Source organism: Vipera berus, assembly GCF_964194415.1.
Source record: "Vipera berus genome assembly, chromosome: 4".
In the NCBI taxonomy this organism is placed as follows: Eukaryota; Metazoa; Chordata; class Lepidosauria; order Squamata; family Viperidae; genus Vipera; species Vipera berus.
In genome coordinates this window covers 53,423,131-53,439,184 of record NC_138206.1, presented here as the reverse complement: position 1 = coordinate 53,439,184, position 16,054 = coordinate 53,423,131, and the positions used below count along the sequence as shown (strand labels likewise).

Here is a 16,054-nt window from a genome sequence, read left to right as displayed (position 1 = left end):
AAACATAGTACTTTACCAATTACATTTTCAGAAACAATCTGGGCCTTTGAAAACCAATTCCCTCACAAAACTCCTCATGCATGATAGAAGCATCTTTAAAAGAAAAAAGCTTAGCCGTACAGTTCAACAGTAGCACGGGACAAATGTTTTGAAAACCATAAAATCATACTATTAGTGAGAGTATATCAACTCTGCTAAAATGCTTTCTGCTTTATAGTTCTTTAAAAACTCCTTAAACGTTTACGTACCTAGGCCTCGATGGCTGCAGTGTTGTGAATAGTAGGGCTGGCATTGACCGTGGCAAGAAGGCAGCTACAAGGCAGATTTGGCCCTGAAACAAGTTTCCATATAGAGGGGTGAAAGTTCACAGGCTATTCTGTGAACTATCATCTCTCTTTCTGCCCCACACCCAAGGACCCAACACAACAAACTGCTTGTGTAGATGTATGGATATATAGATATATATATACACACACAAACATATAAGTACACACAGATATTTATGTGTCTGTGTGTGTAGTGTTAGCACATCAATTTTAAAACTTAACATACCAAACTCTAGAGAGAAAACCCTCTGCTTTCAGTCTACGTTTCAATGACTGAAAATACGCACTGAAAGTGAACTGAGTGTACAGCAAATAGGCTTGTTGTTCAGCACAGAAAATTATGACATACGCACGCACACACACACGCACACACATACACTGCAGTACTGATATCTGTATCCCTGTTAAAAAAAGCAAACTGTATTGTATTCCAATGACATATGTAACATGAGTTCCTCAAGTATCACATCAGTCCAGATAATACAATTAAATAGATGTCTGTATTCCATGCAAATGAACTTTTACTTTGGAAAAGTGTTCTTATGTAAGAGAAGGCTAAAAATGAGGCAGACATTACCTCTCACAGAAAGAAACAGTTTGACTGGTGCAAGCCATGCAGTTTGTGTACACAGAAACATGTTAGCTGATGCCAGTTACCAACTGCTTCGAGTTGATACACCTCTAGAATGGCTTTTTACTTACTTCCATTTTCATCCTGCCCTCTCCTTTCCACGAACCTCATTAGAAAAGGGCAACCATGCAGAGTATGATACAAACCCCAGTCAATGTCACCCAGGGCTCCGACTCCTCTTTTGTACCTGCTTTGCAATGATAGAATGTTCATCAACAATGTCTGTTTCATCACCAATGTGTATCCAGTTCACAAAAATGCCGGGAACCTCTTGTTCGCAGAAGGTTTTCTGAGGCTGCAACAATTTTATCAGGCTCTGTCCTAATTATTAGGGGCAAAATTAAAAGAAGCCCTTTTCTTTGAAACGCAGGTGAGCACAATCCTAAGTAATCTTCTTTTTCTACAAAGGTGAGGTATAACTTGGAGGTGTTTTTTTTTAAAAAAAGCAACAACAACTGAAGTAGACTACATTTTTGAAGAAGTACTGTTTTCTAATTGCTCAACGAGTTGATTGTAATACTATGTTCTCAGGTTATCCAGTTGCAGAATTCAACGATAGAAACCAAAGGAAAATCTATGTGCCAAAGTCCAGTGGAAAAAAAGAACAGTTTTTGGTCTAATATCCTAAAATCCTTTTTATCTGTAAATAAATAATGGAATCAACGCTTACTGAGTGAATGAAGTTTATGGTTTCTAAGGGGAATCTTAATATTTCTTTTGTTGTTCTTGGATTGCACATTACAACTCCTTGTCAAACACTCCAGGCTTTTTAATTCATGAATTATGGATTATCCTCAGAAGCCTTTATATCCCTGCAAACTATATCTAACAGTAGTTTATGTCAAATACGAAACACTCCGATTCATCTACATGAGAAAATTGTATGAGCTATTTCCGACCTCACACCCTGCAAATGCTTTAAACAAGGCCTATCTATTCCAGCTTACACATATCTTTCTCGGGAAACCACTTGGCTAGTAAAAACTGGCTAAAATAAAATGCCTGTTAAGTATATGTAATACTCTGATATTTTATTTGCAATGCTAAACAAGCACTATCCGAAAGTTGAACAAGTACTTGAAATAACATTACATTGTGACTACGTTATTTCACAGTATGGTGGAACTAAATCTACAATACTATTAATATATTTTCCAGTACAAAGGTACGGTAAATCAAGATTGGTTATTATTAAAATACACAACTATGAAGTCAACAAATGATATGGGAAACATGTAAAAGTTTTTAAAATTTGAATTATTTGTTTTGCTCTGACCCTATATTGCTTCTACGGCAATTTGTCATTTGTCACTCTTTAAATCACCCTATATTAAACAAGTCTTAGTGAAGTACTAAATTTCTTGTCACTAGCTAGGGCAAGCCATTTCTTCTTCTTACTGTAAAAAAAGGCTGACAGGTCTACAGTTTAAAGGACAAGCAAATGAAATCTAATAAAAGCACCTAGCAGAAAGAACGCCTGATAGAGGAAGTATTCAACACCACTGTAATGGAAAAAAAAAATGATATTCAGACTGGTGCAGGGATAGTTAGGAACGAAAGAGGTAAGAAATCACAATTTACCAGATTCATTCAATGCCAAGAAAAGCCCACACAAATGGGAACGCCAAGACCCAATCCTGGGTGCAAGGGTGAATACCTATAAGAAAAACACAGAACGGACTACAGTGAGCAGACCATGTCTGCCACTGACTATTTCTGCAAAGTTTGTAATTACTTAGAAATGAAACTTCACTTAAACCAATGTTAAGTATTTAAATAATATTGCACCAAATCAATATTTCTCACACACAGTAAACAACATTTCTTATGGCCATATGTAAGAGACAGTGGTCTTCATGATTTATACTTCTAAATGGACACAAACACGATGGGGGGATCGGGACAGTGAAGTTGCCGGAGTGCCTTTATACCTATACTTATAGCTATGAAGTAACAGCAATATGCTAAATAAGGAGCAATATAAAATGAAGGAAAAAAGTAATATGGACATTGCAGCTAAACTGAGTATTATAAAAACTCACATTCACTGCTGAAACTGCTATGTGTGTTTGTGTGTGCAGAGTATTTTATTATATTTGAAATGCAGAATGTCAAGGCTACTAAGATGATAAAGGACCACAATAATATAGAAAAAAGAATTGCAAATGGAGCTGAAATTCTAATTTCCAATTACCGGAAATATATCTAGCTCCATTCTTATAAATGAATTCAGGACACACAATCCATTTTTTCTAATCTGCATTCTGTAGCCACAGTGTCCACAACGTCAGGAATCTACCATTGAAAAATGCTTCCAGAGCGCTGAAAGGCAGATCACGTGCTTCTAAAAATGTTTCTATAGAAATAAGAAGCCTTGCTCCGAAGCATATTATCGACAGAAATCAGATCATCACTTCCATGACAGAACATATTAGCCCTTGGATGAAATCGCTAATTATAATCCTCTCTGCTTTTAAGTTGCAGGTAAAATACAAGTGCATTTTATTATTATATTGATTTAATATAGTGGTATGGTCAGACGTTTGGTTAAAAGCTCCTAAGGAGGTCCAAAATCCGCAGTTTTCCAACCTCTGCAAATCTGAAAAATCTATATGTATCGATCCTGTTCTTAAGTGCCCCCTCCCCAATTGGTTTTGTTATTACACAAATGCTTACTTTGTTGGAGGATCTTGCATTGCTTTCAGGAGAGAGTTAATATTGGCAGGTACTGATTTCTGAAGTAAGGGAAGATTATTATTATTATAGCATACCATTATGAAGCACTATGCTTTCTCCTACACATTTTTCACCTGGGAATTCCCGGTCGGGCTTCCTGTTCATTGCAGCAATCGTGTAAGATCAGCGCTGTCAGTCCCTCCAGATGAAATCTAGGTCCTGAAGGGGGACAGAGTGCTGGGACAGGGGAATCTTCAGAAGAGCACAGCATTCAGAATAGCCAAAGAACTCAACTTGCAGACACTCGCTTTATTCAACTTAACTCAACCTAGTAATAATTCCTTTAAAACACCCATCGCTACCAGTTCCCCTAGATCTATCATGCTGATCCCATTTGCCTTCACAAGAACAGTCTTATCGTTTTCTTGGCTGGTGGGAAAGTACAGGAAAAAAAGTAAACTGTTAACTTTTTGTATCCTGACTTTTCTCTTTGGAGTAGGAAATGACTGACAACGTGCATTTGTTTACCATTATAAACTAAAATAGTAATATATGTGGCGCTGTCTGAAAATCAAGCAAGATTTAGTTTAATACGTTATTACGGCTGTGCTCCTAAACACTCTTTCTTCTTATTGAGTAAATCTGAAAAATATTGTGGAACACGTACTTCTGTTCGAGATACCAATCTCTACTGGACAATCAGTATTGTTTTCTTTCAATTTTGGCCTAATATTTAATATCCTCTTCAAAAAATCACCATATATGTGATTCAAACAGCAAATAAATAGAGTAAGCCTAAAAAGAAATGTGTTGCACATGTACTGTAAAGAATTTAATATTTTTGTATTTGTGAACTGATTACATCATTGATGATAATGCAAACAGACTAAAGTTGTTCTTTCTTTAAAAATATCAAAAAACCCTAATACCCAAACATTTTATATTACATTGCTTAAAATTCAAGCAAATAAAAACACAAATTGCTTTTTTAAAAGTGGCTTGCTTGCTACAACATAAAGCACATTAACAAACATAACCTTCGGTGTATCTTTCTCTTGTCTTTCAGTGATAGTTAAATTTCAATGTAAGTTTTTAAAAACGCTTGATATAGTATAGACTTAACATTCCATTTCTAAAAAAAATAAATCACCAATAATTCACCAGTCAACTGACAGATCCAATGACTGTTCTTTTAAGAAAATGGTGGATATTTATTATGTGTAATAATGTGAATTAATTTGTTTTTCATACGATTTCACTTGCAAAGAAATTAACAGCCCGATCATATGCAACATTCAAGTCCTATTGAGCGTAAATGGTCTTATTTGCAAGAAAGAATGCTTATCATGGCAACTGAATTTTAATGGTGTAAGAAAGCCTTCTCATTCAGGAATTCTGTAAGCATATAGGCTATATATAACATTTTGTATAGATTTTTCTATCTTTCTTACTTTGTTCAAACTTCATTCAAGAAACCAACATTTTTCTGGGAATACAATCGAAAACTCTCACATGAAGAGTATTTAGGGATATTACACACTCAACAAAATCTAAAAATTACTGCTTCAAGGTGCTTTTGGTTTGCCTATTCATTGGAAAAATCATCATTCTTACAAGGAGACAGCTCCAATAACATAGAGTAATTTTTTATATACATAGCCCTCTAAATTTGGGTGAAAATGTGGAGACATACAATACCAGACAGTTAAAAAGCTCAACAGTCTAATCTCACAAATCACCCAGAAATCTTCTACCCAACTATCCTCATGCCAAAGGTGATAGAAATCACACAATGCAAACTACATCAATTCACAAACAGAACTGCAAGAGCTTCATCTCCATATATTTGTACATTCAGCAAACACTTTTTATAAAAAATTACGAGTAAACATGCTAACTACTCTATGTTCCAGGCCTCCAATAACTATTCTACTCAAGTAGTGAATAATTGCCTGAGACTTATAGGAGGTGAAGGAAAAAAGCAATATTGTATGTGATTCCTCTAACTATATTAAAAAAGATTTGTAATCTAAAGCATACAATATAAAGATTATTATAGATATAAGAGACCTGAACAAAATGCTTGAGTTAAGAATATTAATAGACAATTTCTCCTATATTAGAATCCTAAAAAACAGAAGCAGTACCAGCTACATATACGTACTCTACATACATTAATTTCAAAGCTTCAACCCTCTGTGAAGAGTGGCTATGAGCAGTCCTCAGCCAGTCAACAATCTGGGAAGAGCTAATAAAGTAGTTACAAAATTGCCATTGCTTAAAAAAAAAAAGATATGCCCCTAGATGTGTCACTCAGGCATCTTGTGAAAAGTGAAAAACAAGGGGGGAGGGAGTTATAAATCTTCTGGGACATCCTGATTCAAGATTTCTCCATTTTTTTTTCAGATTTCATTAAAATTAGCATGTACTAAAATTAGATACTCTGCCAATTAAATTACAGAAAGGATGGCCTTTTTTGTGAACTGTACATGGGTGCTGAATACCAAGCATATAATGGAAGCTTCAGTGAATTTTTTGTTAAAATGGCTGCTGTATGTTAATAATTACCAACAATTCTCCACTTTTATTTCATAGAGAAAAAACCCTTTCATGAGGAAATATTTACATATAGCGTATTTACAGTATTTCCCTTATACTTTAATTACAAAACTGTAAAAGTGTATAATACATTTTATCAACAAAACACAAATATAAAAACTCTAGTTGCTGTATCCAAATGCACTGATTCAACCACAATGCGTTTGAAAACAAGCAGGCTCCAACTAACAGGGCTTTGAAAAAAGCCAATCAGAATTAGACAACCATAAACTTAATTGATAGATCCGTGAGCATGACGAATATATAAAGAATTGTTTCTTCAGACTGTAAAAATGTACTTGCCAAGCGTACAATCCCACTATAGAAGGGTCTTTTAAACTTTCCAAAACTGTAAATTCTCAAAGTATAGTTCCTACAAACTTAAAAGCACCTTTATGATTTCAGCTATAGAAACAGCAGACATAACATAGGCTCCAAGAGTGGGTCAGGATCAGTCTTATAAAAACTCAACTGCGAAAACTATCCAAACGGTCTTTATTTTCATTATCGTTGCATTATTTCTGAACAACAAATAAATGCAAATAAATGTGTGTTTGCTCTGCCACTGCCCTATTAATATGCACAAACATATTTTGCAGACAAAGAAAAAAAAAACCTTCCCTCAATTTGCAAAGACTACCTGTCTACTTTCATTGACTTGTCTCCTACTGATGTCCCCATCAAGTATGGGCCATTGTTCTTAGGATTTAATAATGATAATGATAGTAACTTCTTAATGTTGCCCTTGCAGACTCGAAAATCCTAGAATCTTCTCCTAAGAGCCAAGAATGCTATTAGCTCAGGCCAGAGTTAGGCAAACTTCTAATTCTCCCCTTTCAAAGATGTACACAACAGAAACAAGCAAGTGGATTTTTACAGCCATATATATTGACCATTAAGTGAGTTCCTATCCAAATTGTACTGAAATCAGCGTCAAGACTTAAAACTAATAGAAAAGCCCATAGAATTGGAACCACATTTCAAGACAGTTTCAACACAAAATAACAGTAGCCTTAGGAGAGAAATGAAAACAGTTATTTCTGAAGAGGTGAGCACATCAGTCTCCCAGTTTCTAAAGTCCGACTATCAAAGCAAGGTAAATACAGAATCCAAAACACATCGTGACAGAACACGCAAAAAGAAATGTTTTTAATTGATTTTTCTGCATATATTTTAGGATGTTACTAATGTCCTAAGAGCATCAGTATCACTTCTTCCAGTGATTTCAAAGGAATTTAAAATGTGACATTTGGACTCATCTGTCTGAATATCATCTACCTTTTTAACCCAGGCTTGGGGACCGCTGTTGGATAACTGTTCAGAAGTCAAGACCTGTGCTCCAGTAGTGCCCGTAAAATGGCCTGGTATAGAATTCAGCTCAGCCCAGGCATCAATCTGCAATTAGAAAGGAGCGTAATAATTCATTAAAATATTTCCAGACATTAAGTATATATATCAAAATAACTTCCTTGTTGTGCCTCTAGCTACAGTGAGGGAACAAAGTATTTGATCCTCTGCTGATTTTGTACATTTGGCACTGACAAAGAAATGATCAGTTTATCATTTTAATGGTGGGTTTATTTTAACAGTGATAGAATGAATAACAATAACAAAAAAACAATCCAGAAAAACGCATTTCAAAAAAGTTATAAATTGATCTTCATTTTAATGAGTGAAATAAGTACTTGATCCCCTATCAATCAGCAAGATTTCTGGCTCGTTGAAACTTGAGACCCTTAATGGAGGGAAAAATGGAGTGAAATTTTAAAATGTATAAACATGGGCAGAAAGGTAGTGGATTGTATGAATCTTGCTGCAAAGAATGAATACAATGAAGTGAAATTGGCTGCATATTAATCTTAATTAATCAGAAGTTAAGAGTTTGGTGTATCAGGAGAAACATAAAAGTTGAATGCAGTGGGAATGTGTTACTTAAGAAGTTTGTATAGCAAAAAAAGATATAGGGTTAAGAATGAATAGCATGTCCATATGGATTGAATTCACAACTGACTGAACAGTATAAGAGAGATATAGGTGATTTGGTCATGTAGAAATAACGTATAAAAATGCAGTACAAACAAGCAAGCAAGAATTGGGAAGGAGGAGATCAAGGAAATTAGGATTCAGTAAGATCCTCAGAAAAGTGAGAAGTTTAAAGACAAAAGCAATTATGAATCAGTATATTTATATGGTGAAAGAAAAGGGTTTGCAAAAGGCATGGAGAGGTACAGAAAAAGATGTAGATATAAATTAGACTTCATTTCTTTTCAATTTTGCTTACTAATTTTTTTTCTCTTGTGTTTTGCTTATTACTCATCCTAAGGAAACAATTCAATGTCTATGTATGTATGGGAACATGTAAAGAACATAGCTTTAAAGAAACTTAAAAGTTGAAATTAATACTGCCAGAAATATGTGAAACTGATAAAATTTTACATTCCTGTTTTTTATAAAATTTTCAAAATAAAACTGGGAGACAGAAAGAAGCTATAACTTGCCCGTTCTTGTGCACGATTTAACAAGCACATTGCCTCCAGATCAAATGTATTTTCCGTAAGTCTCTTTTGGGCTATCGTCCGTTCATTCAATGCTGATGAGATGTCCACAGGCTAAAAAAATGGTAAAAATATTATCTTTTCTCTATGTACTTAGGTAAATAGTCTCCTACAGAGGAATACACTTTTGTCTAATTACAAGTCAATATAACACTTTTAGTACATGTTCAGAACATGTAAACACAGAATAACAGAGACAACAAAGCAGGTGTGGGGCTAGGAAATGCAACTTGTGCACCAGTTTCGCCTTTTCCTGGTTTATGAGTCCCTGTGCTCATTCACTCGGGCCCTGTCATCTTACATCTGGACTACTGCCATATGCAGTACACGGAGCTATGCTTGAAGGGTATTTGAAAACTATAACTGGCAGAGAATGCAGACAGTTCTTGAGGCCACTAGGATGGCCCCAGTTACACCGCTATTCTGCAAGCGGCACTAGTTGCCAGTTTGCTTCAATTCAAGGTATTGGTTATCACCTTTAAAGCCCTTTGTGACATGGGTCCAGGTTACCTAAGGAACAATCTCACCCCAATGGGATTGGTCTGCCCCAACCACACTGGCAGAAAGGGCATGATTCCATTGGTCAAGGAATTCTGGCTGACGGGGTCGAGAAAACCTTTTCTGTCATGGCTCCTGCCCTCTGGAACATTGTGCCCACAAGATGATCTTTCCCCCCATCATTTTGGCCTTCTGAAAGGGCTTGGTGGCCTGGCTCTGCCAACTGGCCTGATGCCTCGATGAATGTGTGTCATACTGCAGGTGGTTAACTCCACCTTCATCCCATCTGTATCTTGCTCCCTTCCTTATCACGTTTCTTAATTTTAAGCCAATTTTAATATTAATATAATTTTAATGTTTTATCTTGTTGCATTTACTTGGTTGTAAGCCATCGAGAATCGCCTATTAGCGAGATGGGCATGGGCAGTACCACTAGTAAGAGCTGCCTTAGGTGCAATTCCAAAATATCTAAGAGTGCTATTTGAAAACCATCGGCATTGATAAAATAACCATCAGTAAATTGCAATAGGCAACTTTACTTTGAACACCTTTTATCCTGCAATAATACCTTTAAACCAGGGGTGTCAAACTCGCAACGTCACGTGACGTGTTGCAATTTTTCCCCCATTGCCGGCAATAGGGTGGGCGTGGTTTCACCAAGATGCATCCAGCCCGCAGGCCAGGAGTTTGACACCCCTGCTTTAAACTATCAAACATCTGGCTATGTCAGGTCCTGGATAAAAATGCCAACTCCAGTGTAAATATCTGATACTGCAATCAGCCATATACATTATCAACATAATATACAGCTTATTTTAATTGTCAAATTATATGCATTGGGATGATTGTTTTTTCTTATTTATAAAAGCACACATTTTCTAAAACTAAGTTTATATTCCAACTTTCCTCTGGAATTTGTATCACTAAAAGAATTAGTTTGACAACTTGACTGGAGCAGGGAATCAGTCTAAAAACAGTGTATCGTTCTATACTTAACTGAGAATTATTCAGCTTGCACACTAGATTATAATCTAATGTCTATATATTTAATGAGAAGATTTATAGCCAGTATCTCCAGTCTCTTTCAAGTTTTTACCTCCAAATTGGCTGGATTGGGAAACACATCATCCTTGTTCTCATCCTTGTTCTTCTCAACTGGAACCCATTCCCCATATGCACTATCTGCTTCCTTTTTCCTGTGTTGAGATCCTGAAGAAACTGGAAACTCTTTTGTGAGAGTTACCTGATTTTTTGGAGGTGTTGGTTTTATTGTAGGAGTCTTTGGGAGGTGGGAGAGAAAGAAAATAATAAACAGATTTACAATTATAAGCACACATACTACATATACACATATATTAGAAGTGAATTCCTAGCACTGCATTGGCAAAACATGTGCAACAAACTGAATGAGTAACAAACCATGTTTCCAACTTTGACGTTTTATAATCCAGATAATTTTAATCACATTTTTATCATTTACTACTATCTTAACTAATATGTATAATGTTACATCATTCCAAACTCCATGATGTAAAGCAAAATAAAACTGTTTTTTTTAAAATAAATGTTTCAGAAGTAGAGTGGAAAGCAGTGAAATAAATGGTGGTATTTGAATTCATTCTCCATCAACTTTGTGAACAATCTCTGATGCAGTAACCCAGTAAAAGCAAAAACTGCCACTTTTCTCTTTTTTCATTAAACTATCTCATGAGAAAAATTCTACTCAAGGGAAATCCATATAACATTAATTATAGGGGGAAGGTTGTCTCCAAGTATTTGCCATCCAGGTTATGAAAACAGACATCGTAGGCAAAGGCACACTTGTTTTGATCCATTCTAAAGATTTACAGCAATAGTTTATTTAAGTAATCATGGTAGGTCAGACTGTAATGCATATTAATTATGCTATTTATTTTTAGCTATTTTATTTTCTATAAAAAATTCATTTTTCTTTTTTTGTTTTCAATTTGTATTACCTTTTACTATTGCTGAAATCTCTACTAAAAAGCATTTTAAAAGATTTTGAAATGATGCTAAGAAGATCTTAAACAGTTTCTCTAGGTTTCCATCAAGGTATTTTAAATTGAGTTGGCTAAACTCATTTTACTCTGCTCACCATCATGTAAACCTAATAAATCATAAAATGAAATGCCATCTCATACGTGCAGCTTTAATTGTTACAACAGAATTTCCCTTAATCTAATTCCAAATCTCCAAAACAATTTTTTGGGAGACTGGAACTTACATGAGTATTAGAAATCATTCGTCTTTCACATTTTGCTAAACATTGTTCCATAAATTATATGAAACAAATCCAATGTTCACTATTGTTTCAATAGTGTAAACATATTACTGTGTGTTGTCTAAATATTCAGTAACCTGGAGGGAGGAATGTAATCTCTATCTTTTCACCATTTATAACTTAATTTTGCTTTATCAAATGTTGGTGAAATCCACTTCAAATGCTTATTTCAAGTATTGTTAACGTTAGTATTTCTCTGCAATTAATAACAAACCATTATAGTTGCAAATTCCCTTTGTCAGTTAAGTATTTCGTAAAAAGTACTTAAATGAAACAAAATGCAGTTGCAAGGATTTTACAATACGTACACTTAAATTGAAAAAAATAGGCTTCGGCTCATTCAGCTTAAAGGGATGATTGATAAAAGGATGTTCCTCCTCTTCTTCATCAGAAACGTGAGGCTTATTCACAATGACATCATCTTCCTGGCTTTGGGCAATCTTCTTGCATTTCTGAAAATAAAGTTAACATTATATAGTATTTAATGAAACAAGTATGATTAAAGGGTTGGGGAAATAAGTGTCTATAATGGCATTTCCTAAAATATGACAATGATAACAGTTAAAAACAGACTTGGGACAAACATCCACTAAAACATAACCGAACCCACTCTTACTACTATTTAAAGTTATGAAGCCAGATGATCTAGTAAATCTGAGAGCAAACTAGTTTACTTCTAGAATACAGGGACGCATAATTTTATCGCAGATAAAGAACAAAGCAATTTTATTATTCCTATCATGTAAAAGCCAGTTTGGTCTAAGGGTTAAGGTACCTGGCTAGAAAGTGGAAGATCATAAATTCTAGTCTACCTTAGGCACAAAGCCAGTTGGGTGATCACATCCTCTCAACTCTAGGAAGAAGGCAATGGTGAGCCACTTGTAAAATCTTGTCAAGCAAACTTCATGATCTAGACCTGCGGTGGCGAACCTATGGCACACATGCCACAGGCAGCACGCAGAGCCGTCTCTGTCGGCACGCACGCCATTGCCACAGATAGAGGGATGCCGGGCTGCTCCCCTCCCCTCTCTGCACATGCAGAGTCTGGGAATAGCCGAGCGATCTGGGCGGGATGAGGTTATAAAAGGAGTAACTTTGAGCGGGAGCAGCATTTAGTGCAAACAGCAAGCGAGCACGAGCCAACAGTGGTAAGTTTCAGCGGCTGCTGCTCATGGAGCGGTGGCGATAGCGGCAATGGCGAAGGAGGGGGCAGCCTGGTGTCTGAAGCTGCCTCAGCTGGTTGCTAGTCTCAGCAGGCCCCAATGAGGCAGCAGTCACCCAACTGCCAAACCTCATGGGGTGGTGGCGATGGCGGCAGCGGCAATGGTTGGATTGGGATCTGGCCCCTTTTACCTCGTCCAGGGGTCGGGGAGAGGTTGCCTGCCCAGCGTCATGTGTGGCAGCAGCGACGGAGACTGGGGCAGCCCGGGAAGGATCTGATAAGCCAGGCAGGGCCAAGGAGCCAGCCAGCCAGGAGTAAGAGCAGGGTTGGGTGGGGGGATCAGGATCTGGCCCCTTTTACCTTGTCCAGGGGCCAGGGAGAAGTTGCCTGCTCAGCCTCGTGCACGGCAGCAGCGGCACAGGCAGGCTTTGGAAAGCCAGGCAGGGCCGAAGAGTCAGCCAGCCAGCCAGCGAGAGCAGAGTTGGGTGGGGGATTGAGATCTGGACGCTTTTACCTTGTCCAGGGCCCGGGGAGAAGTTAGCTGCCCAGCCTTGTGTGGCAATGGGGGTGGAGGCAGCGGTAGCCCGGCCAAGCTCGGATTAAGCCAGGCAGGGCTAAGCGCTTTGCCGCCGGCATCCAGGACACCATCTCGCAGGTGCTGAAGGGCTATGATTGGAGCCTGGTGCCTACGCTGCTACGGGACCATGGGGTACTGAAGGCCAAGCCGCATGTCAAGTGGCCCATGAACGCCTTCATGGTCATGGCGCAGGCGGCGTGCAGGAAGCTGACCGACCAGTATCTGTACCTGCATAACATTGAGCTCAGCAAGACACTGGGCAAGCTCTGGCAGTGAGTGGGCCGGTGTAGAGCCCGGGCAGGGAGGGGCACCGGCCACAGGAGGGAGGGCAGTAGCTCACCTCGGTCAGTCTCCCCCGTGGCCAACCCTCTTCCAAGGCTCGTGATTCACTGTGTGATGTAGACGACGGCTTCTCTGATTTGGGGGATCGACCAGCTGGTTGCGTTTGGGCGTCGGAGCCCCCGAGGGCTTGCGGTCGGCCCAGCTGGGTGCTGGTCCTTCCACCGCTGTGCGGGGACTTTCTCCATCTGAAGCTGCAAGCTTTGAGAATCGGAGCTAACCGACCAGCTCCTTTTGGACCGATTTTCCAGTGTCATTGCCAGCGATCAGGCCGGGGGTATGGCCGGCTGTGGATGATGGGAGCTCCATCCTCCAGTTGTTGGGAAACCCATGTGTCGGGCTGGCCTGGGAGATTTTTAAACCGGGAGGGGCCCTCCCGGACTCAGTAAGCGGAAGAAGTGGTGGAGCGGCCGCTCAGATGCAGCATTTGGTTTAACGCCGTATCTGTCAAGATGATTGACCAATCTGGGCATGTTCGGACCTTTTTCCTGACTAAGCCGCCTTGAAAACCGATTTGACTTTCATTGGTTTCTGTCTGCAGGCAATTCCTGTCCTGTTAGGTGTCGGTTTGATGAAGGAGGGGAGCTGTGCGTTGGAAGGGCTGAAAAATTAGGAGCTCCCTAATTTTAAGTGGACACCCATGTTCAGGAGGGATCAGACTGGAACGGGGTGATGTAGTCCCAAACAAACGTGTATGCAAAACCTGGCTCTCATGGAGGTGTTTCCAAACTTTGGCTTACAACAGGGATCTTCAAACTGGGACCTTTTATGACTTGTGGATTTCAACTCCCAGAATTCCTCAGCCATCATTCCTCCCTTCCTTTGAAACAACCCCCCGCCAATCCTCCCGTTCCTGCCTTCTGAATTAAAATGAGAGAAAGCCAAGTTTTTTTTTCTTTTGTGGTCTTTAAATATTTAAACTGCAGCTAGAAGAAAGTGGGGAAGAAAACCATCGCGAGACACTCTTCTGTTTTAACTTTTTTTCCTTGTCGCTTTTTGGAGATTTCATCCTGCTTTCGTGAGAGGGCAGCGTTTGGTAAGGGGGAGAGCTGCCCCCTTCCCCGAGCCATCAGCTAAGCAAGATGCCTGCCTGCCTGCACTCTTCCCCCTATCCGAGGCTTTCGTTGTCGTGAGCATTTCTGTTGAGGATTGGTGGGGGATGCCTGTTTGGTTTTTATTCCCCTCCCATCTGCTGGGTGATTGCAGCAGGTTTTGGTCTCTTCTGTCGTGCTTTGAGGTTATCCACAAACCACATTTTTTTTGGGGGGGATCTCTATTCCGGCTGCTGAGCTTGCTTAAACCCTCTTCCCCCACCTCCTCCTCACCAGAGTTGCCCTTTGTCTGCAACCAGACTCCTGCTCCGGCCTTACCTTGCCCCATGGCAATGGCACCCCTGCCCCCTCCCTCACCTTGCCTCACCCTGCGATGAGCCTCCTGCCCACTGCCCCACCTACCAGATACCCCCTGAATCTCCCCCAACCCTGCCTGGCCCCCACAGGCATCCCTCCCCAGGAGCAACAGTGAGGTGGCCACACCCACCCTGTCTGCCATGACTACCGTAGTCACGGCCACCCAGTGGGCCACGCCCACCCGGCGATACATAAGTGGGTTTTGGGTTGCAGTTTGGGCACTCGGTCTCTAAAAAGTTCGCCATTACTGAACTAGACAGTCGCCAAAAATCAACACTGACTCAAAGGGACACCCAGACATATACACAAGTCATGTAAAAAAAATACAGATTCAGTTCAAGTTGCACTTATTTTTGTCTTTATATTAGATCTACTATTTTTCAAGCAGGGTATTTTTTTTATTTTGAAAACTAAATATAGCATGAATTGTTTTCATTAAATCAGTGGTAAGACAGGATGTAAAACAATTTCAAATTCATGATGCTCTGTTCCGTTTCAATTTTGGAGTTGCCTGAGTAAATGAGTATTTTATATTTAAAATAACTGATTTGCACCTAAAGGTCCTTTCAAATTTGATACTTTGGCACACCTCTAGCTAGTTTTCCTATATCAGTTTCACTTTTCCTCTTACCTCAGTCAGTTCCAATATTGTTTCTTTTGCGGATTTTTGAGTAACTTTCTCTTCCTTCTTCTCTGGAGTTATAACTGGCATCAGACTTGGTGGGAGTGGAACACCAGCCTTAGCACACATTGCTGCTGCATTTGCTTTGGCTATTTCAAGTAACTGTGCCTTATCTACAAAGAAAATGAAATTATTTATCTTGTGTCAGTCTCATGGTGTGTACTTACAGAATTCAAGTGCAGGTCTGTAACTTTAACAATCATGTACCTCTTTCCAAATATCTGATCTGGCATTCTCATTCACTCAAGGCCAGTTAAAAGTTTGAGTATTCAGTTAAAGTAAAACAATAGGCAGTGTAA

At 39.0% G+C, this 16,054-nt stretch overlaps 1 protein-coding gene across 5 annotated transcripts in view; it reads right to left on the bottom strand.

Annotated features, from left to right (window-relative positions):
* The window catches only part of SON (SON DNA and RNA binding protein), a 34,238-nt gene that overhangs the window by 4,797 nt on the left and 13,387 nt on the right, over positions 1 to 16,054 (bottom strand). The window contains exons 5-11 of one of the 5 annotated variants that reach the window (XR_014026432.1): positions 15,705 to 15,868; positions 11,895 to 12,038; positions 10,381 to 10,563; positions 8,730 to 8,840; positions 7,510 to 7,626; positions 1,029 to 2,614; positions 311 to 331 (exon numbers count right to left, since the gene is read on the bottom strand). Coding sequence is in view for 1 of the 5 variants with exons in the window: in XM_081327620.1 (XP_081183746.1) it covers positions 7,510 to 7,626; positions 8,730 to 8,840; positions 10,381 to 10,563; positions 11,895 to 12,038; positions 15,705 to 15,868 (719 nt within the window). In the remaining 4 variants the exon portion in view is untranslated. Of the gene's footprint in view, positions 1 to 248; positions 3,853 to 7,509; positions 7,627 to 8,729; positions 8,841 to 10,380; positions 10,564 to 11,894; positions 12,039 to 15,704; positions 15,869 to 16,054 lie in introns of those variants that run through there. The other 4 variants (XR_014026429.1, XR_014026430.1, XR_014026431.1 and 1 more) reach the window with 4 other exon arrangements.